The 26,797-nt window shown below is 46.6% G+C and overlaps 1 protein-coding gene across 2 annotated transcripts in view; it reads left to right on the top strand.

The window, feature by feature from the left end:
* LOC114704588 (aldehyde oxidase 4) overlaps nt 1–26,177 on the top strand; it is a 67,912-nt gene extending 41,735 nt beyond the window's left edge. For both annotated transcript variants that reach the window (XM_037210395.1, XM_028885921.2), the window contains 19 exons: nt 247–416; nt 735–849; nt 1,744–1,866; nt 3,246–3,342; nt 5,420–5,544; nt 8,067–8,200; nt 9,330–9,417; nt 9,694–9,780; nt 9,944–10,135; nt 11,091–11,318; nt 12,398–12,493; nt 14,233–14,361; nt 19,282–19,356; nt 20,957–21,009; nt 21,435–21,549; nt 21,744–21,809; nt 22,390–22,575; nt 23,832–23,999; nt 24,973–26,177. In XM_037210395.1, the coding sequence (XP_037066290.1) occupies nt 247–416; nt 735–849; nt 1,744–1,866; nt 3,246–3,342; nt 5,420–5,544; nt 8,067–8,200; nt 9,330–9,417; nt 9,694–9,780; nt 9,944–10,135; nt 11,091–11,318; nt 12,398–12,493; nt 14,233–14,361; nt 19,282–19,356; nt 20,957–21,009; nt 21,435–21,549; nt 21,744–21,809; nt 22,390–22,575; nt 23,832–23,999; nt 24,973–25,026 (2,301 nt within the window). In that variant the 3' untranslated portion in view covers nt 25,027–26,177. The remainder of the gene's footprint in view (nt 1–246; nt 417–734; nt 850–1,743; nt 1,867–3,245; nt 3,343–5,419; nt 5,545–8,066; nt 8,201–9,329; nt 9,418–9,693; nt 9,781–9,943; nt 10,136–11,090; nt 11,319–12,397; nt 12,494–14,232; nt 14,362–19,281; nt 19,357–20,956; nt 21,010–21,434; nt 21,550–21,743; nt 21,810–22,389; nt 22,576–23,831; nt 24,000–24,972) is intronic.
* The last annotated feature ends 620 nt before the right edge of the window (nt 26,178–26,797 follow it).

Raw genomic sequence — 26,797 nt, 5'->3', positions numbered from 1 at the left:
ATTTGTGTGTGTTCTAATTCCTTAGTTAGACTGAAGAATCCTGAGGACATGAATGATGTCTTCTTTGCCAAAGAGTATTGCAACCAGAATGTATCCCTTACCGTATACTCAAGACATATTTACTAACCTCCATTTGCTGACTTGGGTATCCAGTCACCTATAGTTATTCTGGATTGTAAGTAAGCCAAGCACAGCAGACCCAATGGTCAGGTCTCGTGTCCAAGATCTTACCTTGTTTCCTGACAGTGTGTGGATCCCAGCCAACCCCAGCAAGACCCAGTTGGACACCCAGTCATGCACCAGTCGGCCATTAAACACACCACCGGGGAAGCTATATTTGTTGATGACATGCCTCCCGTTGACCAAGAACTCTTCCTTGCCGTAGTCACCAGTACCAGGGCCCATGCAAAGATCACGTAAGGAAACGCACAGTGATGCCATCTGCTACTGAAATGCGCCCACCATTTCACATTCAAATTGAGAGCTTATTACATATTTAAGTCAACTTAGGATAATCATCTTTTCTGGGTGAGAATCGGCCATTTTTAAAGCATGGTTATAAGGGAACCCATGGCCTAAAGTTAGAACACCTGCCAATATTTTCCAGCATAGACTCTTACTCCGTGATTTAGTTGTGATACTCATCCCAGATCTCCCTGTCTGAGGAATCATTTGTCCTGGGCTGTGAGCTTTCCTCTGCAACCTTGTCATCCTCTTCATGTTTCTCCTCCCAGATCGCTCGATGTGTCGGAAGCCAGGGCATGTCCAGGGGTGGTTGATGTGATTACAGCCGAGGATGTTCCGGGAGATAATAACCACAGTGGAGAGATTTTCTATGCACAGAGTGAGGTGTGTGATCTGTGTGTGGTTTGTTATCTAACACCCTGCTCCAATGTCAAAACCATTGCTTGTGGCTACAACCTCCGCAGCTTCATTCACTAGAACCCGAGGTCCTCAGTCACTCTGGCACTCCCTCTGAGATGACTCACCTTGAGATTCTGACAAAAAGCCTTACGTCCTCTCAAGCAAGGTTTCTAACTGTTGGGAAAGTCACCTAAGCAATGGGAAGCATAAGACATTAAAAGGAAGAAGAACGGCAGGGTGACGGGGCCGCTCTGTGTGCTGTGGGAACAAAGAGCGGCGTGGGCAGAGACGACAGAGGGCAAATCATTAAACTCGAGTGACTAAGTTCTGCGCGTGCGCAACTTTGATCCGTCCGGCTCAAGCCACTGTTTGAAATTGATTTTCATGAGTAGAAAATGGTCTTCCTAAGCCAGGTGTGGTGGTGCACGCCTTTCATTCCAGTGCTCAGGAGGCAGAGATAGGTGGATCCCTGAGTTCGAGGCCAGCCAGAGAAACCTTGACTCCAAAAAAGAAAAGAAGGAAGGAAGGAAGGAAGGAAGGAAGGAAGGAAGGAAGGAAGGAAGGAAGGAAGGAAAGAAAATGGTCTTCCTTTTGGTCACCAAAACATCAGTAGGCAATGTAAGAATGTGAGAGCAGTAATTCCTTTTGGAAAACTATGTTTTATTTTTTGCCTTTGTTTTGAGACAGGATGTCATGTATCCTAGGCTGGCCTTGAACTCACTATGTAGCCATAATGTGCTCCACATATCTAGTTTACATGGCGCTGAAGAGCTGAGGAACCCAGGGCTCCATGCACACTAGGCAAGCACTGTACCGACTGAGCCACACTCCCCCAGCCCCTGAGTCTGTTCTAACTAACGACACGTGGCTTTTCGGCAGGTCATTTGCGTGGGTCAGATCGTCTGCGCTGTGGCTGCGGACACCTATGCCCATGCAAAAGAAGCAGCTAAACACGTGAAGATTGCTTATGACGACATAGAACCAGCGATTATCACAATAGAGGTAGGACTCTGCCCATCCCCAGGAGTAACCAGGGAGGCACACTTTGAACAGAGTTCGACCAGAGGGTCATGGGATAAAATAATTTATGCTTCAAGTATACTTTGGTCGGCGTCACCCGAAGGTTTAGAGTAGTCTCCAGTGATCTATCTGCGCCTCAAGTCAGGGCATCCTGTCTGAACCCCTCTTCCCGGCAGCACTTCCCCAGGGATCCACAAAAATGAAGCACCCTCTACCTACTTCTCCTGTGCCCTCTAAACCAACACCGGAAAAATGACCTCCTACCCACCGACCGTAAGTGGGACACTCTAGAGCGCTGTGGGATTCAGGAAAGTCACAGCCCTCACCAGCCCCCCGGGGCACCCTGCCTCTGCCCACCCCCCTGATCACACACAAGCATTGAAGAGAGGCCCCTTGAGTTCAGAATGCAAGTTGACTAAACTTCTCACACCCCAGTGGGAAGCTTTTAGGTACCCACGCCTGGCTTTCTAAATGTCTAACTTACTGAGAAATTCAAACGTGGGAATCCAAGGCGATGTTGAGAACAGCGCCTGTGATGGGCAATGAGTCCGGTAGACGTTAGCCGCCAGATTGGTTTTGCCATGATCGATGAAGACAAGGATATGTTATATTTTGTTTCATGTCATTGGTATCTGTGAAAGTGCTAACCCCATAGCAGATGCTCAGTAATGTGTGTCAGATGCTGGAGGCATGGAAAGGGGGATGGACAGGCGGAGGCATGAATAGGGTGCAGCCTTGAACACCCTTGGATTAGCCGCTGGTCTTGCTAACAGTTGTCAAGTTCATCTTTACCTATAAATTATGCTTTAACTGTCCCTTAAGCTCTTTCGTCTCTTTTCATCCTCTCTTTCCAGCCCCATCCTCAGTCACAGTATTTCCTCATAAAGAACCCACATCCCAGCCAACCTGCCCTCATTCTCACTCTGGCCTCTCACTTATGAAGAACCATTGACTTAAAATGATTCAGGATCCAATTCAAGCCATCAGTTCCAGGCCATTCCACAACATTCCAGGCTTTATCTGCCCTCTTCTTGGCCCCTCTTGACTCCACCATATCCTCTTCTTGCCCCAGAACTGACACCTTAGTGATGAACCACCTCAGTCAGTCAGTCAGCGATCTGGAAGTAGGGCCATGTTTGCATACCCTTGTACTAACCTCATCTCCTCTCGGGAGCCATTAGGAACACATCGCCAAAGCCCACAAACACATCTAAGTCAGTTTCTACCAGCTCAACTCCATGCCAGCCTCCAATTGTCTTAGTGTGTAAAGATCTGACCGAGCAGAAGGTGGGATTTCAGACAGGGACAAATAACTTATTAGAATTAAAAAGTATATATTCTGGTTTGATTTTCCACTGCAGCAAGCCCTAGAACACAACTCTTTTCTTTCTCCTGAGAGAAAAATTGAACAAGGAGATGTAGACTCTGCCTTCCAGCACGTGGATCAAATCATTGAAGGTACGTATTGCCGTCAGTAGCCAGAAAGAGGAGGCAGCTCCTGAAGCCAGATGCTCGTCTGTCTTGAGAAAACTGAAATTCTCCGTCATAAGGCGCTTGTGAAACAGAACTTCGAATGACAAAACGTTCCTAACTCGATGAATTTTGCATGTGTACAAAGCTGTGTGAATTCTACACACATCAAAATATACAATACTTCCAGTGCCCAGAAACCACACACACATACACACACATACATACACACACACACACACACACACACACACACACACATAAATGTAATAACAACTAAGTAAAATGTTTAAAGTATGCTATGCTAGTATAGGGATTATTTTGAACTGAAGGCAGCTGAGAAAAAATAGACACAGAAGAAAGCTACGTTTTCTCTATCTAAAAGAAGGGCATAAGGTTCCCTCTGCCCAGGGGTCCTCTCTCCCCTCTTGTACCAGGAAAGGCAGAATGCAAGACAACTCTAGACTCTCAGCATCACAGGCGCAAAGCCCTGGGCGGAGTCCGCACAGCCAACCTCACTATGATAAACCTTCTCTGCCGTTAGCTTCCCCCATATATTTTCTCCCCGTATTTTAACACTCCTAAACGCTCAGAACTCTTTCCCTGTATTTATAGACTTCTCCAAACATCTGTTTCCACTCCTTAAAATGGCAAATAAGCCTGCTGGCCTGATCACCTCCTGAGGTTTTCATTCCTATGAGTGCCCCGTTCTCACCCCATATGTGCACAGGAATGAAACTCCTGTGGGAGAAGAAGTCAACAAAATGTATGTTTAAATTTAGGTTAGATTCAGCATGTGCACTCTGGAAGTGAACTTGGGGAAGAGAGCTTTTTTTTTTTTTAGCAAGAAAGAGGATTTTGAATTGATTTTTTAGTTAGCATTTAAAATAATGGATTTTGTTACAATGTTTCATCCCCCTGTCTCGCTGTACTTTGCTTATGTTCTTATTCATCACCACCCACAACTCTCACATCCATCCTTCCCTCCTCTCCGCCTTCCTCCCTCCCCTCATAGTTCCCTTCCTGGTGTGCATGTGCGTGCATGTGCATGTGCATGTGCGTGTGTGTGTGTGTGTGTGTGTGTGTGTGTGTGTGTGTTGTTAAATCTGAATTCTGCATATGAGAGATCACATGCTGTATTTTCTATTTCTTCAGAGGGGCATTGCAGGACTCACCCTCCACAGACCTGATAGACAGTTTTAAATGATCTTTGACTTGTGGCAGTGTAGTTGACTTATTTTAGCACAGAGGTCCCTCAGTTAGTCACAAAGTAAGAACACTGTGTTCTAATGTTCACACTGGCGACAGATACCTCTCCTAGTGTGGTGCACAGCATGATAAAATATGCTGAACCCAGCTCAGGCATATGGCATTATCTCACCTGTTAATGTCCCCTAACTCAGGCATATGCCATTAGCTCACCATGTTCCCTAACTCAGGCATATGGCATTATCTCACCTGTTAATGTCCCCTAACTCAGGTGGACACTCTTATTATTGTTGTTGTGTTGGCTTACTTATTTTTACATCTGGGAACATTGGATTAACAACTTGGACAAACGTACCTACCAGGTTGATGGCTGAGCCTGGATATGTAGCCAGACTGGTCTCAAGTTCAGTACATGACAGGTCTGACCTTCTCACTAAACAGATAACCCAGGGCCACTCAACCAGCAGGGCACAGGCAGCATTCACAAAGGTCTCTCAGCCAAATGATATGAAGCCCAGCTCCACAAGCTAGTACAAATCACTCTTTTTTTTCCTTCATTTCATGTATGTGCATGTATTTTACCTACATGTATGTCTAAGCACCACGTGTGTGCCTGTTGCTCAAGAAGACCAGAAGAGGAAATAAGATCCCTTAGGACTGGATTAAGAGAGGGCTGTGAGCCACCATGTGAGTGCTGGGAATCGAACCAGGGTCCTTTGGGAGGACAGCCAGCATCCTAACCACTGAACCATCTCTCCAGTCTCCGAACGCAAATCACTGCCGACAAACAAAACACCCAAGGAGCTCGCCCACTGCAACCTGTGTCTAGATACTGTGCTGTGTGTTTGCCTTTCAGGTGAGGTCCACGTGGAAGGCCAGGAACATTTTTACATGGAAACGCAATCCGTCCTGGCTATCCCACAAACGGAAGACAAAGAGATGGTGTTACACATAGCGACACAGTTTCCGACCCATGTGCAGGTAACAGGGGCGCTCCAGAGACCCTGTGATAGGAGCCCTCCACCCTTGTTCTTAAACTCCCTGCGTAGTGGACACTGGCTGAAGTGTAGCGTAATAAAGATGGAGCAGACACCTTTAAAAGTAACCAGGAAGTCTTGTGACGTGCCAAGGTATAAAAGACAAGACCCATCTTTCCTCGTAGAACAATTAACAGGGTGAAAATCCCAGGGAAGTCAAGCCTAGGGGGGTCGTACTGTACCTTCCCTGTGTGGTCCATTTGTATCTCTGTCCTATGCGAATGTCTCCATGGATCATGGTTCGGTTCATGAGTAAAGCAGTTGCATTCTCAAGACCTTTTCAGCTGCCTCGATAAGCAGCGGCTAAACTCTAGTCCTGTGATAGTGGTTGAGACCCAAGCAATGGATATACCCGGGGAATAAAGAGGACCCTCTGGTGTCCTTTTCTCAAAACGGACTCCTTGACCCGAGGATGGTGCCGGGCACAAGGGGCTACTTTAAAATTTCCATCAGAGAAAAGAATCATGAGAAGCGTTGCTGGGTCACAAGGCTGAGGATTCTCTGTCTCTGTTAGAGTACAGAGGAGCTGGCATCCCAGTGTCCTGAAGAGGTGGCTCTGTGGGAGAAGGAAGCTATCGGCTTCCATTCAAAGCAAAAGGGAACGCTGATGTCATAGCCTCTGACATCACAGTTTCAAGCTTTGAAGCAGACAAAGGCAGCTTTACCCTCAAGCAGCTGGGTGAGCTCTTGGTGGTTTCTAGATATCAATAACCCTTCTTGTAAGTTGAAAATTGTAAACTGGGGTGATCAAGGTCACCTCTGATGTTCCTGGTGGGAGCTCAGAGGCCACAAAGGCCAAGATCACGAATGTCACCTAACCACCTATACCAGTCAGTTCCACAGCAGTAGGCATGCCCCTAGGCAACAGGCACCCACAGGCTGCCATAGTCCAGGCAGCAACAAAACCATTCCAGGAGAGGATCCGAGTGGACAGTGTCCAAAGAAAATATGCAAATGGCTAGTAAGCATAAGATGTCCAGCAGCAGCAGCCATCAGGGAAACCAAGTCAAAACCACTAGGATGGCTATGATTCAAAAAAGAAAGAAAGAAAGAAAGAAAGAAAGAAAGAAAGAAAGAAAGAAAGAAAGAAAGAAGCCAGGCGGTGGTGGCGCACGCCTTTAATCCCAGCACTTGGGAGGCAGAGCCAGGTGGATCTCTGTGTGTTTGAGACCCGCCTGGGCTACAGAGTGAGTTCCAGGAAAGGCTCCAAAGCTGCACAGAGAAACCCTGTCTCAAAAAGAAAAGAAAGAAGGAAGGAAGGAAGGAAGGGAGGGAGGGAGGGAGGGAGGAGGGAGGGAGGGAGGAAGAAAGAAAGAAAGAAAGAAAGAAAGAAAGAAAGAAAGAAAGAAAGAAAAAGAAAAGAAAAGGAAATAGAAAGACAAGTGTTTGTAAGAATGCAGAGAAATTGGAACCTCCATAAATTGCCAACGGACATGGAAAAATAGCATTTTGTATAGGCAGGGTTTTTCTGTGTCCTGGCAGCCTCTCCCAAATAACCACACGGAGACTTATTATTAATTACGAATGCTCGGCAAATAGCTTAGGCTTGTTTTTAGCTAACTCTAATAAGTTTAATTAACCCATTTCTATTCATCTATGTGCTGCCCTGAGGCTCTTTTACCTCATGTATGTACTTCCCATCCTGCTCACTCTGCGTCTCATGGCATTTCCTCTTGACTCCTCAGACTCTGCCCTTCTTCTTCCCAGCATTCTCTCTGTCCCGAAAATCCTGCCTAGCCATCAGCCGATCAGCTTTTTACTACAATGAGAGTAATACATATTTACAGTGTACAAACATTGTGCCACGGCACATTTGCCTTGGAACACAGTTCAGCAGTCTCTTGGGATGCTGGAAAGAGAATGACCACATAACCTAGCAGTCCCATGACTAAGCCTGCAGCCAAGAGAAAGAGAAGCATGTCTGTGAAGACTTACACGTCTAATACCTTATGTGCTAATTTAAACTTCTTTAAGTTTTAAAAGTTTAGGCACATGTTCCTAACAGCGTTACTTATAAGAGTCTAAAGTGGGAACAACCCAATGTCCATTAACTGATGACAAAGAAAAAAATAATAATAGTCCATACAGTGGAATATTATTCAGCCATTAAAAAGCAAGGTATACTCATGCATACTACAGGTAGAGAGCACTTGAAAGCATTATGCTAAGTGAAAGAAACAGTCACAAAGACTACGTATCGGGTATAGCTCTGCTGTGCGACAAGTCTGTAGTCAGGACGGGCTGTAGTCCAGGCTGCTGAGGACTGAGAAGTTAATGGGAATCAAGGAATTGCTGCCTGGCGAATCACGGCTTCTTTGGGGATGCTGAAATCTCTAAACTAGACCGTGGGGGTTGTACCACTGTATCAATGGAGGTGTTGGTTGGACTAGTATGCCAGAACAGCACACAGGCAAGAAGGTAAACCATAGAATGCCACTTATGTGGCTTGGGGCCTTTCTCTTGCAGGAATATGTGTCTGCGGCATTAAAGGTTCCAAGGAGCAGAATTGCCTGCCACATGAAAAGAGCCGGAGGAGCGTTTGGGGGCAAAGTGACCAAGCCCGCTCTCCTGGGAGCTGTCGCTGCTGTGGCCGCCAACAAGTAAGGGGTCCAGGGAGCGCTGTGATGTCAGCTGTCTATGTTTCGTGAGTCCTTCCGACCCCACACCCCACCCCACCCCTCCCGCCTCAGCCTGCATCTCAGCTGAAGTCGGCGGGTTGGAAGGTCAGAACCCCGGCCTTCCAACAGATTGCCCTGAAGCCAGTTGCATGCTGCTGCTAGTCAGTGTCCCTTAGCCTGTGCCCCTCTGGTTGGAAAGCAGATGCTGGGAAACCTGGCTAAGAAAGCACCCACCCCGGCTCACAGGCTACCGGTACCGAGGGAGGATCCTCGAGAATCTTAGCTCCTCTGTACTCCCCAGTTGGAGAAAAGGCTGCCTCAAGTGAACACAGCAGCTTGACAGGGGCTGGAAACCAGAGTCCCGAATGGACACTTTACAGTACAGAGGGGTCTGTACGTAGGGAAACGGACATCTACAGAGTGTCGCGCCCCGCTTTTCAGCCCCAGCTATCCCCTCACAGTGATATGTTAATGCCCCTATTACCGTCTGAAAGTGAAATTCAGAGCAAAATCTTTTATGCGTATAACTGCAAAATGTTGATGGAACTCATTTACATAACATGGAAAGGAGCCAGGCCATTTAATCCCAGAACTCAAGAGGCAGAGACAGAGGCAGGCACATCTCTTGAGTCTTTCTAGGCCAGCCAGGGCTACATAATAAAATCCTGTCTCAAGAAAGAAAAAGAAAACTGGACTTGGTGGCACTTGCCTTTAATCTCAGCACTTAGGAGGCAAAGGCAGGCAAATTTCTGCAAGTTCGAGACCAGCTGGTCTACAAAGCAAGTTCCAGGACAGCCAGAGCTACACAGAGAAACTCTTTCTTGAACCACCCCACCCAAAAAAAAAAAAAAAAAAAAGGAAGGAAGGAAGGAAGGAAGGAAATGGGAATAATTTGTAACCAAATACTGTATCATCATGATATATAAATATTCAGTTGACTAAACCAGAATAATTATTTTAATTTCAATGCCCTGACTACTTCCTAAAATGTCATCTGAGGCATGTTATTATCCATTAAAACCACTGACCTAATTACTTCAACACTCCCCCTATCTTATGCTTCTACAGCTTTATGGAGAACGCAGCTTTTTAACTGAGTCATTTCCTGCAGGACTGGCCGCCCAATCCGCTTCGTCCTGGAGCGTGGTAATGACATGCTGATAACCGCTGGCCGCCACCCACTCCTGGGAAAATACAAAGTGAGTGAGATCCCCGGAAGGTCAGCAAACTGCCGATCAACCCGCATTAACAACCATGTCTGGATGCCACAGCTCTGCAAAGGGATGTTTGAGCACCACTAGGCAGACCCTCGTGGATCCTGTTGAGATGATGTTTCTCTGGTGGTGGTCATAGCCAGTCATGAGCACAGCCTAAGCATGGGCTGACAACTATGGCTAGGTGTGTTTGTGCACAACACAGTTTGGCTGCAGGGAAAGGCTGCTGACGAAGCCCTCTTCCTCGTTATCACTTTGCAGATCGGGTTCATGAACAACGGGGAGATCAAGGCTGCTGACGTGGAGTATTACGTTAATGGAGGATGCACTCCTGATGAGTCTGAGATGGTAAATACGCCCTCAGGAAAGCCCATGGTCCTTACTTTATCTGCACAAATACTTGTCTTACAGCTGACCAATTCCAAAAAGAGTTTAAGTTAAAGATAAAATTCAAATCAGTGGCTTGAAATCTTGACAACAGATGAAAAGTTCTATTTGTGTTTTAATTCAGGTGATAGAGTTTATTGTGCTGAAATCTGAAAACGCATATTGTATCCCAAATTTCCGGTGCCGGGGCAGGGCTTGCAAAACAAATTTGCCATCGAACACAGCCTTCCGAGGATTCGGTTTCCCTCAAGCGACAGTGGTAGTCGAAGCCTACGTAACTGCGGTGGCATCTAAATGTAACCTACTCCCTGAAGAGGTGAGCAGTGGAACCTGCTAGTTAAACACTGGCAATACCACGTGGGCTGTATCTTGGGCTCCTACAATAGCTACTTATAGTTTTAAGAAAATAAAATTCGTCCATTATCAGTGAACATTTTCTATTGTGGTAAGTCAACCAGAAACCTGGTAGCTTCGAGCAATGATACTATGCTTATGATTGCTTATGATTCTGGGGGCCGCTTGGGGGCTCTTCTGGTCTGGGCCAGCTCACTGGACACTCTGTGGTTCAAGATGGCTTTATTGACATTTCTGATGAGCATTTGACCGGCTTATCTATGACTCACCTGAGAAGTGTGCTGCCCAGTCTCTCATTCCTCAGTCAGGTAGCCCAGATTGAGTCTCATAGGGGGAGGGGTATCACAGAGTTCCAAAGAGCAGGAGGTAAGTGGTGTGCCCTCAGCCACAGACACTTTCCAAGTCTGTCTACATCACCATGTATGGTCCCATCATGCAAAGCAAGTCACAAAAGGCAGTCCAGAGTCCGTGTGAAACTATACCAGACAGACATTGGGTAGGATGGTTGCAGCCTTTGATGCAACATCTTGTCACAGTTTTTGAAGAGAGATGGAGATATAACTCACCGGACAAGCACTTGCCTGGCTGGCATGTGCAGGACTCTCAAGAGGTAAAGTGGGAATAATTGGGAGTAATTAAGAATTCAAATCAGGAGAATTTCACCTTGCAAAACAAATTGATAACAAGACTAGTAATAATCCTACTGTTTCTCGGGGTTATTGTGAAGTTCACTGAAATGCTTTCTCTAGAACCTGGAGCACATGAAGTATTCATTAGTAGTTTTTATTGGTTTTGTTGTTGTTGTTGTCATTTTTAACATATACATTTGCATATTTATACACTTGAGGGGTTTTTTTAGACAAACTTTCTCCATATCAGACATGTAACAAAAATGCGTGCATGTTCTCGCCTCTTAGGTTAAAGAAATAAACATGTATAAGCGAACTAGCAAGACAGCCTATAAGCAGGCGTTTAATCCGGAGCCCTTGAGAAGATGCTGGAAAGCGTGTCTGGAGAAGTCGTCGTTCTATGCTAGGAAGCAGGCTGCAGAGGAATTTAACAAAAAGAATTATTGGAAGAAAAGAGGACTTGCTGTCATCCCCATGAAGTATAGCATTGGGATCCCCACAGCCTTCTACAATCAGGTGAGGCAGAAGAGCGGCGTGCCCCTCAGAGCCCTTCTCCAGATGGTTGGCTCTCTGGAAAGGGCTCGTGTATGATAAGCAATTGTGTTGTCCCCAGTGGAGACCGAGAAATGAAGAGTAGTTCGTTCTCTTTAGCAGGCCAGAGCATGGATGTAGCCGAGGGCTGGGCCGATGGATATCGGGACAGACCTTCAGGATACAGTCGGTATTTAGGGCCTTGGAGAGCATCAACCGTAAGGTCCTGCTCAAAGGGACCCGTTTGAGGAACCACACCTGATGTACTGAATGTCAGGCCAAGTTTCAAGAGCAAACTGGAATAAGCAAAAAGATCCCTTCCTGGCCTCCTCTCTAATTTCACCATTAACTGGTTTTTCATGGGCTTCAATTTCCAGCTTAATCTTTTCCTTTCCACCTTGTTGAAACTTTACCCTATGCTAGGCACCTGGCTTTGGCCACCTATCCCCATCTCTAGACTTCTAGTCCCCCTGTACAAAGTGAAGAATACGGACTAAATTAATGGAGCCCGAGCCTGACCATAACCAACGTCCTGTGGGAGCTTGTTAAACCTGGGTATCCAGGCCGTACTGCCAGCCTGCAGCTGAGCAGGGTTATCCACACTGGGACACACACTCATCCCTCACCCACCATCATTCTGAAAAACAGCCTTTGGAAACCATGAAACATCCCCAGGTCCTTCCAGGGCCTCCAGTATCCAGGAGAAGGTGTGCCTGGAAATTTACTCGTGTGGGTTCCAGTCAGATGTGTTAAATCGATTTCCACACCTGGTGAGCAAAGAATTATGAAGCATTGTTTCATTATTGAAATAGTCAAGGTCGAGGCCTTGAAGGGACAGATGCTGAGGACCAAAGGAGAGGGAAATACACACATCCAACATCTAGATTGATGGTTTCAGGTCCAGGGTGTCTTTCAAGAGGTTGTCTGTGGCTCTCTTACCCACAATGAGAAATGAGAGATTGGTTAAATCAAAGAAAGTGGTTCATCCAACAACCGTGGGTGAACTCAAAACCACCTTTGGCTTTCATCAGTTTCCAAACTGGTATGACAATTGTCTCTTCCAGGCCGCTGCTCTGGTCCACATCTACTTGGATGGCTCAGTCCTGCTGACCCATGGTGGCTGTGAGCTGGGACAAGGCCTATACACCAAAATGATTCAGGTGAGATAAGTATTTGTGTTCTCCATTGTGAAGTGGATCGGATTGTAGAGGCAACGGGCCATTTTTCCCCGTGTTGAATCAGAGAGATCACACACAAGCCATCCCGACTCATCCTGACTTTCAGGGATGCAAAAATGCAAGGGGGTGAGGGAAGGGGAGATAGGACAGGAAATTGGATGTCATCCTTCCTGCATCAAAAGGATTGAGTCTGTGGGTCTTTTGGCAGGGGGGGGGGGGAAGATTCAGTTTCCAAAGATAAAACACTTTTTAAGTTCATAGTGACTACTCACAGCAATAATGTGTTCCTTCAGATCCTCAATTAGCAATTCATGTTTCACAGGCTGAAAACCTAAGCTCTTGGGTGGTCACCCTCTGTGAGGCTGAACCGTGAGCTCACTCTAGACACAGCTGCCAGCCTCCTTAGAGGTTTGGGCAGGCCAAGCACCTTCTATTCTGAAGTGAATGGTGAGGGAAGGGTGAGAAAAGAGTCCTCACTCAGCTTTAGGAATCCATTCACGTGGCCGGCCATTCACGTGGCTGGCCACTGTTCCACAGGATGACTCAAAGCATCTCTCTACTACTCTACGAGATCATCGCAATGGGAAATCTTCCTTTCTTTGTTTTAATGTGAAACAGCAATTGCTGGATATGACATTTGATTAAAAGTGTTTATGGGGGGAATGAAGGGGGACAAATGGGAACACAATATAAAGACATGTGTATAGGGGCTGGAGAGATGGCTCAGCGGTTAAGAGCACTGGCTGGTCTTCCACAGGACCCGGGTTCAATTCCCAGCACCCACATGGCAGCTCACACCTGTCTGTAACTCCAGTTCCAGGGGAGCCTCACACAGACATACATGCAGACCAAACACCAATGCACACAAAATAAAAATAAATAAATTATTTTTTAAAAAAGACATGTGTATGAAGACACATGACAAAACCCACTGCTTTTTATGTTAACCTAAACCACTGGTTTTCTTACATTGTGTGTGTATGTGTGAATATGTGTGTGTATGTGAGTGTGTGCATGTGTGTGTGTGTGTGAGAGAGAGAGAGAGAGAGACAGAGAGAGAGCACACGTGCACCATTACAATGTGCATGTGGAGGTCAGAAGGCAGTGGGTAGGGAATCAGTTATCTCCTTCCATCCTGTGGGTTTCAGGCAATGTGGGTTGTCCAGCTTGGCAGCAGGCACCCTTACCCACTGAGCCATCTTGCCAGCCCTAAAACATTATTTGTTTGTTTTTAATATGTATGAAAAATGCTCATCAATAAGAAACAACCTCCCCAGGAGACATAGAGAAGAGACAAATTCTTTAAAAATAAACACTATTTGATAAGGTTCTTAAACTAGAAAACCACACAGAGTTCCAGGACCCTCTCTGACCGCCATACTTCCTAAGCCTGTGAAGCGTCTCTGAGGAAAAGAGTCCGCTAAGTCATCTGTAGACCAGGAGGAGAAGGCGCACTGGAGACAGGAAGCCCAGGGCTTCACGCCACCTCCTTGTGCCTTCTGAAGCCTGCGGGCAGAGTGACCACGCCTCTGCATGGCTTCCCCGAGGCAGGTACCCAGGGAAGCACAGAGAGGCTGTCGAGTGTGTCCTTGACTGTGCCTCTGTCCCCGTGGCAGGGGCACCAGGCTTCATGCTCAGCTCTAGAAAGAAGGTAAGCTGTTTCACTCGGAAGAGGGCTTAACGCCAATGAAGTCAACACTGTTTTTGTTCTGCCTCGGCAGGTGGCCAGTCGGGAGCTCAACATCCCACAGTCGTACGTGCACCTGTCCCAAACCAGCACGGTCACCGTGCCCAACGCTCTCTTCACCGCCGGCTCCCTGGGGACGGACGTCAATGGGAAGGCCGTACAGGTGATTTTTTTGTCTTTCGTTTCTCAGCCACCAAGCGTGGTTGAAGGGCCCTGTTACCCTTGTTCTTTAATGGAGGATGAGACAGAGGTGACAAGTTCTAGTCCACGCAGCAAATTCTGGCAGAGCCGAGGCTCCGTGTCCAGGTTTCTGAGGCAGTTTGGTGCTTCCCTGCATGGACTGTTGATCATAACCCGTCTTCGGCTGCAGCAACCTCCTTTTGTGTTCCATCAGAACACAGCAGAGCTATGCAGGGAAGGCCCATTTTTGGCTTCATGAAGAGTGTGGGCCGAAAAGCTAATCCCTTCAGGAACCCATTTCCTTTCCTGGAAAACTGAGGCTGCGGATGCCACCTCCATCAGAGAACTGTTAGTAAATTACAGCTGTCACCTCCTCCCTTTCTACCCCCAAACTCTAGAAAAGCACCTGGGGGCTATTAGACTCCCACAAAGACCATCTCTACAAACTGGCCACACCTGGATGAAAAGGGAAGCTTCCATACTGCCAAGTGGCTCCGTGTGTCATGGGAACCATGGTTTCCCAGGATATGCTCCTTGGGACAGGGGCTAGGCAAAGTGCTGGGTGGAAAGGAAAAGCATGCATTCTCTGGTCACTGTGTTTGGAAAAGGTTTCGCTCCCCATCCGACTCAAAGAGGCCTGTGATGCCTGTCTGCACAGAGAGGTCCTGATAAGGCCCACAGTAAACATATCTACTTAGCATTGTCTCGCTGCTCTTCCTGAGGTTATTTAACCATAAAAGCATTTTAATTCATATCCTTCTTAACAGCTATGGAACCAACGCCCAAGGAAATGCCCTGGGAAATTCCAAATTTGCTAAGACCTATAGGTTACTGCCTTCATTTTGCATATTACATTCAGATATAAAGGTAGGCGTTGTGTGGATATCATCAGGTCACCTTTGACACAAAATTAAGTTCTTCTGAAGCCCAATACTACAGCCAAACTGTGCGACAGAAGTCCTTCCATACCTCGTCTGCTTCCTCTGGCTTGGACAGAAATGCATACAGCAGGGATGGAGGGTCCTCTGAGCAGGGAGGGCTGGCAGTTGCCCCTCCTGTCCTTCAGACCCTTGGCCATGCTTTGCTGAACTTCCCTTGTGGGTTATGAAGAGTTCCAGCTTCCCGTGGGTCTAGATTTTTGGCCAATCAATGACCGCATCAGATTTTCAAAGGAAGCCAGTCCCTGAGGCCAAGGTTAAGTTGACTCTGGACTGTGAGTATATAAGTTATCACCTGGCTGGTAGGGCAGAAAGGGTAAAGGTAATTTCAAGACCCTGGCACTCTTTTAAAACCCAAAATCTTTGGTATCAGAGTCAAGGCAATGACTATAAATAGAAAAAAAGATGCCATATAGAAAAATCCTCATTCGCTTTTAATTCAAAGCAACATTTGGCAGGTTAAGTAAATCAGCATACACTTAAAATACAAAAATTAAGAGCTAACTCCCAGTCAGACCCTCAACAGGTGTATCTGTCTGTCTGTGTCTATGTCTGTGTGTGTGTGTGTGTGTGTGTGTGTGTGTGTGTGTGTGTACACCTATTGAGTTGTTTATAAATATAGAGGACTAGGGATAGCCAACTCAAACTTGGGCAGCGGCCAGAGTTGATAGATGTGTTCCCTAATCTCTCAAGATACTGCTATAGCTTCATTAGCAAGGATAGCATGGTGTTTGTGTCCAGGCTGGAAAGCAGAATACCAGAAGAGAAAGAACCACAAGCATCCAGTTGACCTCAACAGCACTGACCCTACAGTAGAGCAAGCCAAGAATGGCTGGGATTAGGTAGTAATGATGCCTTTGGTATTTACTTACAATATCCAAGGCACAGAAAGAAGAAGTCCAGACTGTGTGTTGGTCTCAGTGTAAATGCTGAATGAACAAAGCTTTTAGATTAAAGGGGAAAAGAAGGAGAAGATGACTATGACCAAGAGAAGGAGGAGAGGAAGAAGAGGAGGAAGAAGGAGAAAGAGAAGAAGGAGAAGAAAGGAAGGAAGGAGGAAGAGAAAGAAGAGGAAGGAGAAAGAGAAAGGAGGAGGAGGAGGAGGAGGAGGAGGAGGAGGAGGAGGAGAAGAAGAAGAAGAAGAAGAAGAAGAAGAAGAAGAAGAAGAAGAAGAAATGTGTTGATAAACTATTAAACATGACGAAGTAAAGATGTTGGCCAGGAAAGGGACCCACCCCACTGTGGCTTTGTCTTCCTGGTTTCATCTTTACCTGGGGTGGCCAACAAAAAAATTGGAAAAGAATTTAGCCACAATTGCCATCCTTAGCATGGGCTCCCTCCCAGGAAAGGTCAGCATGACACAAGGTGACTTGAGGTCATGGGGAAATGTGTTGCCTACACAAGCGTGACCCTCCATGACCCCAGACTACCGTGCAAGCCTCACACCTGCAGCCTTGTGTGGTGTGGTGCTGGAGACCAGACTCAGGGCTTTGTGTATGCTAAGCGAGTTTTCTACCAGCTAAGCCACAGTCCATGCAACAGAAATATTTTTTAATTAAAATGAGCATATTTTGGGTCATCAAAATGACCACTCTGTGGTGGAATGTTATCATGAGATCTCCCTGTCCACATTTAGGGCCAAAATGTACTTTGAGTCAAGATAATATGAAGAGTGTAAAGAACCAGGCAGTGGTGGCACACACCTTTAATCCCAGCACTGGGGAGGCAGAGGCAGGCAGATCTCTGTGAGTTCGAGACCAGTATGGTCTACAGTTCTAGGACAGCCAGAGCTGTTACATGGAGAAACCCTGTCTCAAAAAAAAAAACAAAAACAAAAAACACTATGTATGATGGAGCTGGAGAGATGGCTCAGTGGTTAAGAGCACTGGTTGCTCCTCCATGGGACCCAAATTCAATTCGCAGTGCCCACATAGCAGCTCACAACCATCTTTAACTCCAGTCACAGGGGGCCCATAGCCCTCTCGTGGACACCAGGCATACATGTGGCACACAAACACAAATGCAGGCAAAAGGCCCATGCACGGAAATAAAAATGCAGTATTTTACAATGTAAATGAACCAGTTATAGTGACTTACTTCTATAATCCTAGCTGCCCAGAGGCTGAGACGAAAGTATTGCCATTCATTCAAGGCCAACCCGGGCTGCATGTCAAGACACTGTCTCAAAAATTAAAAAAAATGATAACAACTTCCAGATAAAGTAAAGAGCTAATATTAAAATACTTTCTAAGCCGGGGGTGATTACACAGCTCTTTATCCCAGCACTGGGGAGGCAGAGGCAGGCGGATCTCTGTGAGTTCTAGGCCAGCCTGGTCTACATAGTAGGTTCCAGACCCACTAAGGCTATATATAAGACATCGTCTCAAAAAAAAGGCTTTTTTTCAAAAGATATATCTATTTAATTAGTATTATTAACTGGTATCCAGTTTTACATTTTCTCTTCTTCTTAACACAGACATTTTTATCTGATCTTGGCATTAAGAATCCTTATTGTTGGCCGGGCGGTGGTGGCGCACGCCTTTAATCCCAGCACTCGGGAGGCAGAGCCAGGCAGATCTCTGTGAGTTCGAGGCCAGCCTGGGCTACCAAGTGAGCTCCAGGAAAGGCACAAAGCTACGCAGAGAAACCCTGTCTCAGAAAAAAAAAAAAAAAAAGAATCCTTATTGTAAAGCAAATTTAAACTTAGAAACCACTAGGAATGAAAAGAGATTGGTGGATGAATTTGACTTATAAAAACATGAACCCAGGGGCTGAGACAGGACTCCCTAGCAAAGGGTACCGCTGCTCTTTCAGAGGGCTGGAGTTCAGTTACTAACACCTACATTGGGAGGCTCACAACCACCTGTAACTTCAGCTCCAGGGTATCTGTGATCTCTTCTAGCCTTAGTGGACACCCACACATATGTGTGCATACACACACACATAAGTAAAAATAAAATAGTTTAAGAAAAACACAAACTGTCTATACAGTAAGATACCATAAATAAAAATCATAATACATTAAAGAAAATATTCATGACATATATGAGACAAGAAAAATTAAAATAAGCCAGGCATGGTAGTTCACATTTATAGACCCAGTACTCAGAGGCTGAGACAGGAAGATTGCTGTGAGTTTAAGGCCAGCAGGGCTTTAGAGTGAGATCCTGATCTCGGAAAAAAAAAAAGAAAAAGAAAAACAAAATAAGGAAGGATGGAAGGAAGGAAGAGAGAGAAAGAGGGGGGAGAACAGACAGTAAAGTGGTAGGGAGGGAGGGGTGAGGGGGAACAGAGTGAGGAGAGAGGCGTAGATGGACGGCATGTGTCACTGATGTGTTCTTGCATGTTGAAAAGTAAATGTGATGAGATAGAAAATGCAAGTGAGGAGCTCATGGCCATTTCAGTAAGAAGAGGGAAGAAAAGTGGCCTGTCCACTGGTGACTGGCAAAGTCAGCATGCCCAGCCCAGAAGTCCACCCTTCCTCACGTTCCACACATTGTCTCTCCAATTACTGTGGCCATTTTCAAGTTTATTAGTGTGTAGACTGATGTGCACTTTCATCCTTGTATTAGTGTGTAAACTGGTGTGTATTCTCATCATTTGATTAGTGTGTAGACTGATGTGCACTCTCATCCTTGTATTAGTGTGTAAACTGGTGTGCACTCTCATCATTTTATTAGTGTGTAGACTGGTGTGCACACTCCTTGTTTTGGTTGTGTAAATACACACTAAAGAGTTTTAACTCTACTTAGTGCACATTTGAACAGCACTGCTGACCTCAAGTCAATGCCACAGGACTTTTTTCTCCTGAAGCAAGTCCACATGTTACTCACATTTAAGAAATCCTACAAGAGAGGAAAACAAGTCTATAAAACAGCCGCCATTAAAATCTACCCGAATCACTAACATTTTGCTGTTCTTTGTGCTTTTAATTTTTAATGTCACTCTAAACACTCACTTTTCAGAATGCCTGCCAAATTCTTCTGGAGCGTCTTCGTCCCATCATCAGGAAAAACCCTGAGGGAAAATGGAAGGAATGGGTGAGTGTTCTCTTTACTAACCTAGCCAGGAAAGAGCAATGCCACACACACAGGTAAAAGTCCTCAATGTGTGCACTGGGGGGCAGCACCCATCCAAAGCTTAGTGTCTTCTTCTTAGCATCTTCTACTTCTTCAGAACGGTAAGAGGGGTGTATGTTCACAGAGAGCTGACTTCATTTCAGAGCCGGTACTTCAGAGTGCAAGAGCACCGTGAGTTCTAAAGTACAACCCACCTGGGGCTGCACCCCTGAGCTGCAGGACAGGCTGTAGGGCAAGCCCTGTGCAGTGGAGAGTATAGCATTCTTTTTTTTGTTTTTGTTTTTTTTTTGTTTTGTTTTGTTTATTTTTTTGGTTTTTCGAGACAGGGTTTCTCTTGTGTAGCTTTGCGCCTTTCCTGGAACTCACTTGGTAGCCCAGGCTGGCCTCGAACTCACAGAGATCCGCCTGCCTCTGCCTCCCGAGCGCTGGGATTAAAGACGTGCGCCACCACCGCCTGGCCGAGTATAGCATTCTTAAGACCAAAAGACTGGAGACTTTAGAGATGGCCAGCGGTTAAGAGCACTGGCTGCTCTTACAGAGAACGTGAGTTCAGTTCCCAGCACCCACACGGCAGTTCACAACCATCTGTAACTCCAGTTCCAGAGGAACTGACTCCCTCTTCTGGCCTCCAGGGGTACTGCACACATGCAGTGCACATACATACAAGTAGACAAAAAGTAAATATTTTCAAGAACCAAAAGATTATTTTACTTTTAATAGTTGTATTGCAACCACCACCATCATCTCCTACAGCACTCTCCAGCACAGAAGCTTGCTGTGGGATGGTCTGTATGTCAAATGTGTGCTCTGATTGGTCAATAAATAAAACACTGATTGGCCAGTGGCTAGGCAGGAAGTATAGGTAGGACTAACAGAGAGGAAAAAAGAAAGAACAGGAAGGCAGAAGGAGACACTGCCAGCCACCGCCAGGACAAGCAACATGTGAAGATGCCAGTAAGCCATGAGCCACATGGCAAGGTATAGATTTGTAAAAATGGGCTAATTTAAGATAAAAGAACAGTTAGCAAGAAGCCTGCCACAGCTATACAATTTGTAAGCAATATAAGTCTCTGTGTTTACTTGGTTGGGTCTGAGCGGCTGTGGGACTGGCAGGTGACAAAGATTTGTCCTGACTGTGAACAAGGCAGGAAAACTCCAGCTACAGAAGCTGACATGACCGTTCAGTAGACAATTGATCAAACCGACAGAATGAGAAGCAGAGCAATATACTACATACATGCATGCCTGTATTCACACCCTGTGTACATGTACATAAACACAGCCTAGTCCCCTCACTAAAGTGAAAGACCAAGAATGGGAAAAGTCATAAAGTAGCTACATGGTGTGACCCAACACAGTGAGAGACCCAGAGGGCAGCCAGCAGCCACATCAAGCCCCTCCTCTGGGAAGATTGCCCTGTATTTTACACACAGGCTTAAATCTCCCAGGGAGTAGACAGGAATCACAGACCTTGGCACAAGCCAGAAGCAAGCCCAACAGGAAGGTGCTTTTACTACTTTCCACAAACTTCTATTTCTTTGAGACAAATCGTCCTTTCCAGGTTGCAAAGGCCTTCGAAGAATCCATCAGCCTCTCTGCCACCGGATACTTCAAGTACGTGGTGTTCTTACGTGGCTTATGTGGTACTTGGGCAGCCGTCGTGCGTGGCCGATGTTAAATCTGGGGTCACAGGATCCCTTTGGTGGGGGAGGAAGTGAGAGGGAAGAAGGAGAGAACAGTTCAGAAGCTCCGAGCACGGTCGCCATTACCAGCCAAGAAGCTCTGTAGTCATGGAGCTCCGTCCTACACACACGTGGTCCAGCTCAGCATCTGCACACTGGACAGCAGGGTCGGAAACCAGGCCATCCATCCCCGCCAAAGTCGGCTGGGGTCTGCTTCGAGCCCCGGCCATACAGTCCCTCAAGGGAGAAAGGGAGCAGGTCTCCAACTCCAAGGCAGGGCCTGCAGCCCATCTGCCTGCCATCTCCAGGACCCCCACAGCCATGCCATAACCACACCACTCTGCCTTCTCTTCTCAGAGGCTACCAGACAAACATGGACTGGGAGAAGGAGGAAGGCAATGCTTACCCGTACTATGTCTACGGCGCAGCCTGTTCGGAGGTCGAAGTGGACTGCCTGACGGGGGCTCACAAGGTAGAATGTTGCTTGCGTACCCCACCTTCGCAGGGTACGAACGCACACTGTCGTGGTTCCTGTACTGTAAGGAACAGCCAACTTGACCTGACAGGGGACAGATGGATAATCTTTGTTGTTATAGATGGGTTGTTTTTTTTAAATCCCTTTTCAGTAAATAACATTGCCCACTGTATGTTTCCTCCCTTGTGAAGCTCCTGAGGACCGACATCTTCATGGATGCTGCCTTCAGCATAAACCCTGCCCTGGATATTGGGCAGGTATGTGACTCCGGGCCACACCCAAAGGGACTTCGTCAATTCCATTTGTAGGAAGATTGTGAGTTTGAGGTTAGCCTGGGCTACGTAGAAAACTGTTTCTGAAAAGACAGAGAGAAAAAGTCAGAGAAAGGAGGAAGGAAAAAGAAAGGTGAGGAAGGAGGAAGAGAGGCGGAGGAAGGGAGGCAGGGAGAGAAAGAGGGAGGGAGGGAGGGAGGGAGGGAGGGAGAGAGGGGCCTCAGGGAGGTGCCAGTGTTCATGTGGAACTTGAAAGGTGAACAGGAGTTTTCCAGGTGGACAAGTGAGGTAGGTCATGTGAGAACAGTCAGGAGAAAACACACGTACAGACTTGGAGATGAGAAGGATCATGTGACAGGATTTGGAACATGGACAAGGCAATGTGAGGGCCCAAAATACAAAGCCAGGCAAGATGGCAGCGGCAGCTTCTCGAGGACACTTGGTAAAAGCTTCCACAGAGCTTCTGAGAGTGGTTTCCTGTGACTCAGAGCTCCGCTTTCATCCCCACGAGGGTATCTGTTCAGCCAATACCATAGGCTTCTCACCCACAAAACTGTGCCCACAGATCGAGGGAGCGTTTATCCAAGGCATGGGACTCTACACCATAGAGGAGCTGAAATATTCCCCAGAAGGTGTGCTCTATTCTCGGGGTCCAGATGACTACAAAATCCCCACTGTCACCGAGATACCGGAAGAGTTCAACGTCACTCTGGTGCACTCTCAAAATCCCATCGCCATCTACTCATCTAAGGTAAGAGTGGACAACCTCTGTATTCGCTGGGAGAGAACAAGTCAGTGGGTCCTTAACAAAAAAATACCACAACCCAGAAGCTTACAGAGGTTTGTTTCCCTAAAGTCCCCAGTGAGATATTTGCAGACTTGGTTTCTTGGGTCCTACTTCCTTTGACTTACTGGTCTGTGTCCTGCTGTCCCCTGTGTCCCTGTCATACTGGACAAGGGCCTAACAGAAGAGCCTCATCTTAATGTACGCAATTCTTAAACAACCTTATCTCTAAATGCAGCCTGGGGACTGAGAGGTTGGCCCGTCAACATGTGTCTAAAGAGAGACAGAATTCAGCCCTTAATAGCCTCCTCCATCAAGAGATCATGAAACAGGCTATTCAATTTGCTTTTTCCTTCGACTTGTAAGTCCCCAAAGGCGGAGTGGTGATGCTCACAGACTCCAGAAACCCACGTAGAGTCTCCGCTCTGAACCATGAAACAAATTGGAATCCAGTGAGGCGTGTGGCGGAGTCTCTGGGCATCTCGTTCCGCTAGGCTGAGGTCACTGGCAGATAGACTGACATTGTCTGCAAAGTCCAGCAACTCAGAGCTCTCTTGTCTCCAGCCTCCGCACCTGTCCCACAGAATCTCCCCTCCACACACACAACCACACCCTTTCCAAACCAGGGTGGGGTTTCAGCTAGCTCCACCCTGGCTCTTTGCTCTAAGTGTCTGTGGTCACTTATTCTCGAGGTATTGGCTCCCTGCTTTCTAGAGCATATAGCCTTTAACTAGCCACTATCTCCAACTCCAGGGCATCTGACACCCCCTTCTTGCCTCCGTAGACATCCTCATACAGGTGGCCTCTGTTCTGTCTCCAACACTGTAAAGGAAAAAATTAACTGAAAGACAGGTACCCTAGAAGGACATGGTCTTCAGGGCTCTACTTGGTAGGAAAACAAGTGTTTTTAGATGCCTGCTTTCCTAGGGCATGTTCACCAGGTATTCTCATAAGAACCCCACTCACAAATTACAATGGGGGCCTAGTCTCAGCAACTCAGATACACCCCTTTCTTGGGAGTGATAAAGCCAGAAAAGTGTGCGCGCACACGTGTGTGTGGTGTGTGTGTGTGTGTGTGTGTGTGTGTGTGGTGTGTGGTGTGTGTGTGTGTGTGTGTGTGTGTGTGTGTGGTGTGTGTGTGTGTGTGTGTGTGTGTGTGTGTGTGTGTGTGTACTAAACCTAAAGAACCTTCCCTTTCTAACTACCTTTTATGCTTTTCTCAGGGACTGGGTGAGGCTGGAATGTTCTTGGGATCCTCAGTTTTGTTTGCCATATATGATGCCGTGACCGCGGCCCGCAAGGAGCGCGGGCTGAGCGACCCCTTCCCCATGAATAGCCCGGCAACACCTGAAGTGATTCGCATGAGCTGCACAGACCAGTTTACGGACATGGTAAGAGAAGTCCATACTGTCACCACCCCACGCGTGGACGTTAAGGTTCTGGATAGGGATAGGATAACCATGACGACATTGCCGGTCATGTCTGTCTTTTCCAATGAAAAGTCTCCGTTTGCCTCCACTCGCCACTTCCCACGTGCCTCCAAACGTCTTCAGAGGCTGGCTTGTTTCCGACCCTAAAGAAATAGCACACTAATAGCAAAGGGACGTGGCAGATTGCTTCTTTAAATATTTGATCAAAATGCAATTGATATGGCCTTTTGATTACCTCATTTACAAGATCTCTGGCCTGCTCCATGTTGCAGAAAGTATCTGTTAAGCAAACTAATAAAAGTAAATTTAAATGAAATGATCAGGTTCCTAGGCACACTTTTCCATGCCTTCCTGCTACGCACTACACAGGACACTGTTCCACTGGCCAGCTGCAAAAATTACACCCAGAACTGTCGCAGAAAGCATCTCTCCATGGCACTGCCTCCTTCAGCCCGAGGGACTCATGGGTAGAGAATCCGACAGCGTGGTGTGCTCTGGAGACTAGGGCAGCACATGGTTCTAGGTCATCCCAAGCATAAGAAGTTTATCGGGGTAAGAGCTTGGGTGTAGCTCAGTGGTCAGCATTCAAGAGACCCTGGATTCCATCCCTGACACCAAAACAAACAGAAAAGACAGGATCCGGGCCCGGTGACACGTACCTGTAATCCCAGCACTTCAGAAGCTGAGGCAGGAAGATCACAAGTTCAAGGCCAACCTAAACTATGTAGAAATACCCTTTCTCAAAAAATACAAGCACATGTATGAGATGTGTCTTATGAAGAGAAGTCTGTGACTACATGGTTGAAGTAAATATGAAAATTATATAACTTTGATTCATTGATATCAACTTAGTTCTGTTTTCAAATGCCTTCAGATTATAACACTTTTCATGGAATAACACCTTGCTAATCTTCCATGTTTTGATCTTTTTTAGATTCCCAGAGATGACCCTTCGACATTCACACCTTGGTCCATCCACGTGTCTTAATCTCATGCCTTTGAGGAAATACAGCTGATTCACTAGCCTCAAATCAGAGCAGCATACAAGTTGACTAGAATTTGTCAAGCATGATTTTACTAATTTTAGTTATTCTCTGTAATAAGGTTATTGTGTGATTACATTTTAGGGTACAGATTTTCAACAAATAGTGTAATAAAACTTAAAATCCAATTCTGATTTAGTTTTCATCATCCTGGAAATTTGCATCATGGTACTTTTTAAACCTGGTGACGTTCCATTAACCTGGGGTGGCTTAGGAGGACCTCCCTGTGTTTTGTTCCAAACAGCTGTGTTCAAAACCCAACAAAACTGCCCAACCCAAAACTCTCTGGATTGGAGTCTCCCAAAACCAGGACCCGAAAAACCCATTTTTACAGTACCTGCCATTTCCCGTGGTATAAGCACCGTCACAAGGGCAAACTATAAGCCCTTGGGGAATCTGGATGTGCAGCTGGAGAGAGGAGCCCACTCTGGACTCCTGGGAGTGGCTGAGAGCTCTGTCTGCACTCAAGTCCCCACAGTGCAGACTCCTGCCTCCTGGATCTGCTCTGGTTTGAATACAGCTTGTTTCCAAAGGTGTGAGCTAGCAGCTTGGCCTCCGAGGTGGTGGTGTCAACTGTAAGGGGTGGAGTCTATCGAGAAGTGGTTAGTGAGGCCATGAAAGCTGGAATGGACTAGTTCCCAAAACTATGACAGAGAGGAGGGCCTCACCAGATGGGCAGTCATGTGACCTCGCCTCTAAGCTATGAGCCTATAAACTCTTTTCTTGATGAAGTATCAAGCCTCTGGCATTTTGTTACCACAACAACACAAAATGATTGAAAGCACCATCAGAAGCTTCCAAATGACAACCCTCATCACCATGAACTATGTACGTGATAGAACATCCTCCTCGCCTAGATAACCACACTGAGCAGAGAGTATCAATCCAGGCCACTCTTGTACGGTTTTGATTTGGGCTTGTTGGCCAAGAGGTGAAATCAGAACCACTTCCTTTTACCACCAAAATAACACAAATCCACAAAGTTCCTTTGCTTTTGGGCTCCTCTCTACCTATCTTACATTGCATCTTTTCCAAGGAAATGCACCCTAGGGAAGTGTAAAAGTGGAAATAAACAAACCAAATCTGTTGTCATGGATCTGTGTAGACATAAATGACTATAGTTGTGTGGTTAACATGTATGAGACCAGATTTTATTTTGTTTTTTTGTTTTGGTTTGGTTTGGTTTGTTTTTCGAGACAGGGTTTCTCTGTGTAGCTTTGCGTCTTTCCTGGAACTCACTTTGGAGACCAGGCTGGCCTTGACTCACAGAGATCCACCTGCCTCTGCTGGGATTAAAGGCGTGCGCCACCACCGCCCGGCCTGAGACCAGATTTTAAAAGAACAGGCTGGGGGGCTGGAGAGGCGGCAAAGAGGGGAAAAGTGTTTGCTGTGTGAGCATAAAAACCTGAGATCCTGGCACCCACAGAGAAAGCCAGCCAGGGAACCCCATCGTGCCCCTGGAACCCCAGCACTATGAAAGGTTTGGGGGCTTGTTGGCTGCCAGCCTAGCTCAAGGTTCAGTGAAGAAGGTCTGTCTTAAAGAAATAGGCGGAGAGGAATAGAGCAGGATACTCAGTACACTACCCTGGCCTCCATAAATGCACATACACACACACACACACACACACACACACACACACACACACACTCACACCAAAATAGGAAGCAGAGACCAGAAACCAGCAGGAGAAAGGCTCACCAGTTGCTGGGTCCTAC

Source organism: Peromyscus leucopus, chromosome 13, assembly GCF_004664715.2.
Source record: "Peromyscus leucopus breed LL Stock chromosome 13, UCI_PerLeu_2.1, whole genome shotgun sequence".
In the NCBI taxonomy this organism is placed as follows: Eukaryota; Metazoa; Chordata; class Mammalia; order Rodentia; family Cricetidae; genus Peromyscus; species Peromyscus leucopus.
The sequence above is the reverse complement of the archived record's forward strand: the minus strand, read 5'-3'. Positions and strand labels throughout refer to the sequence as shown.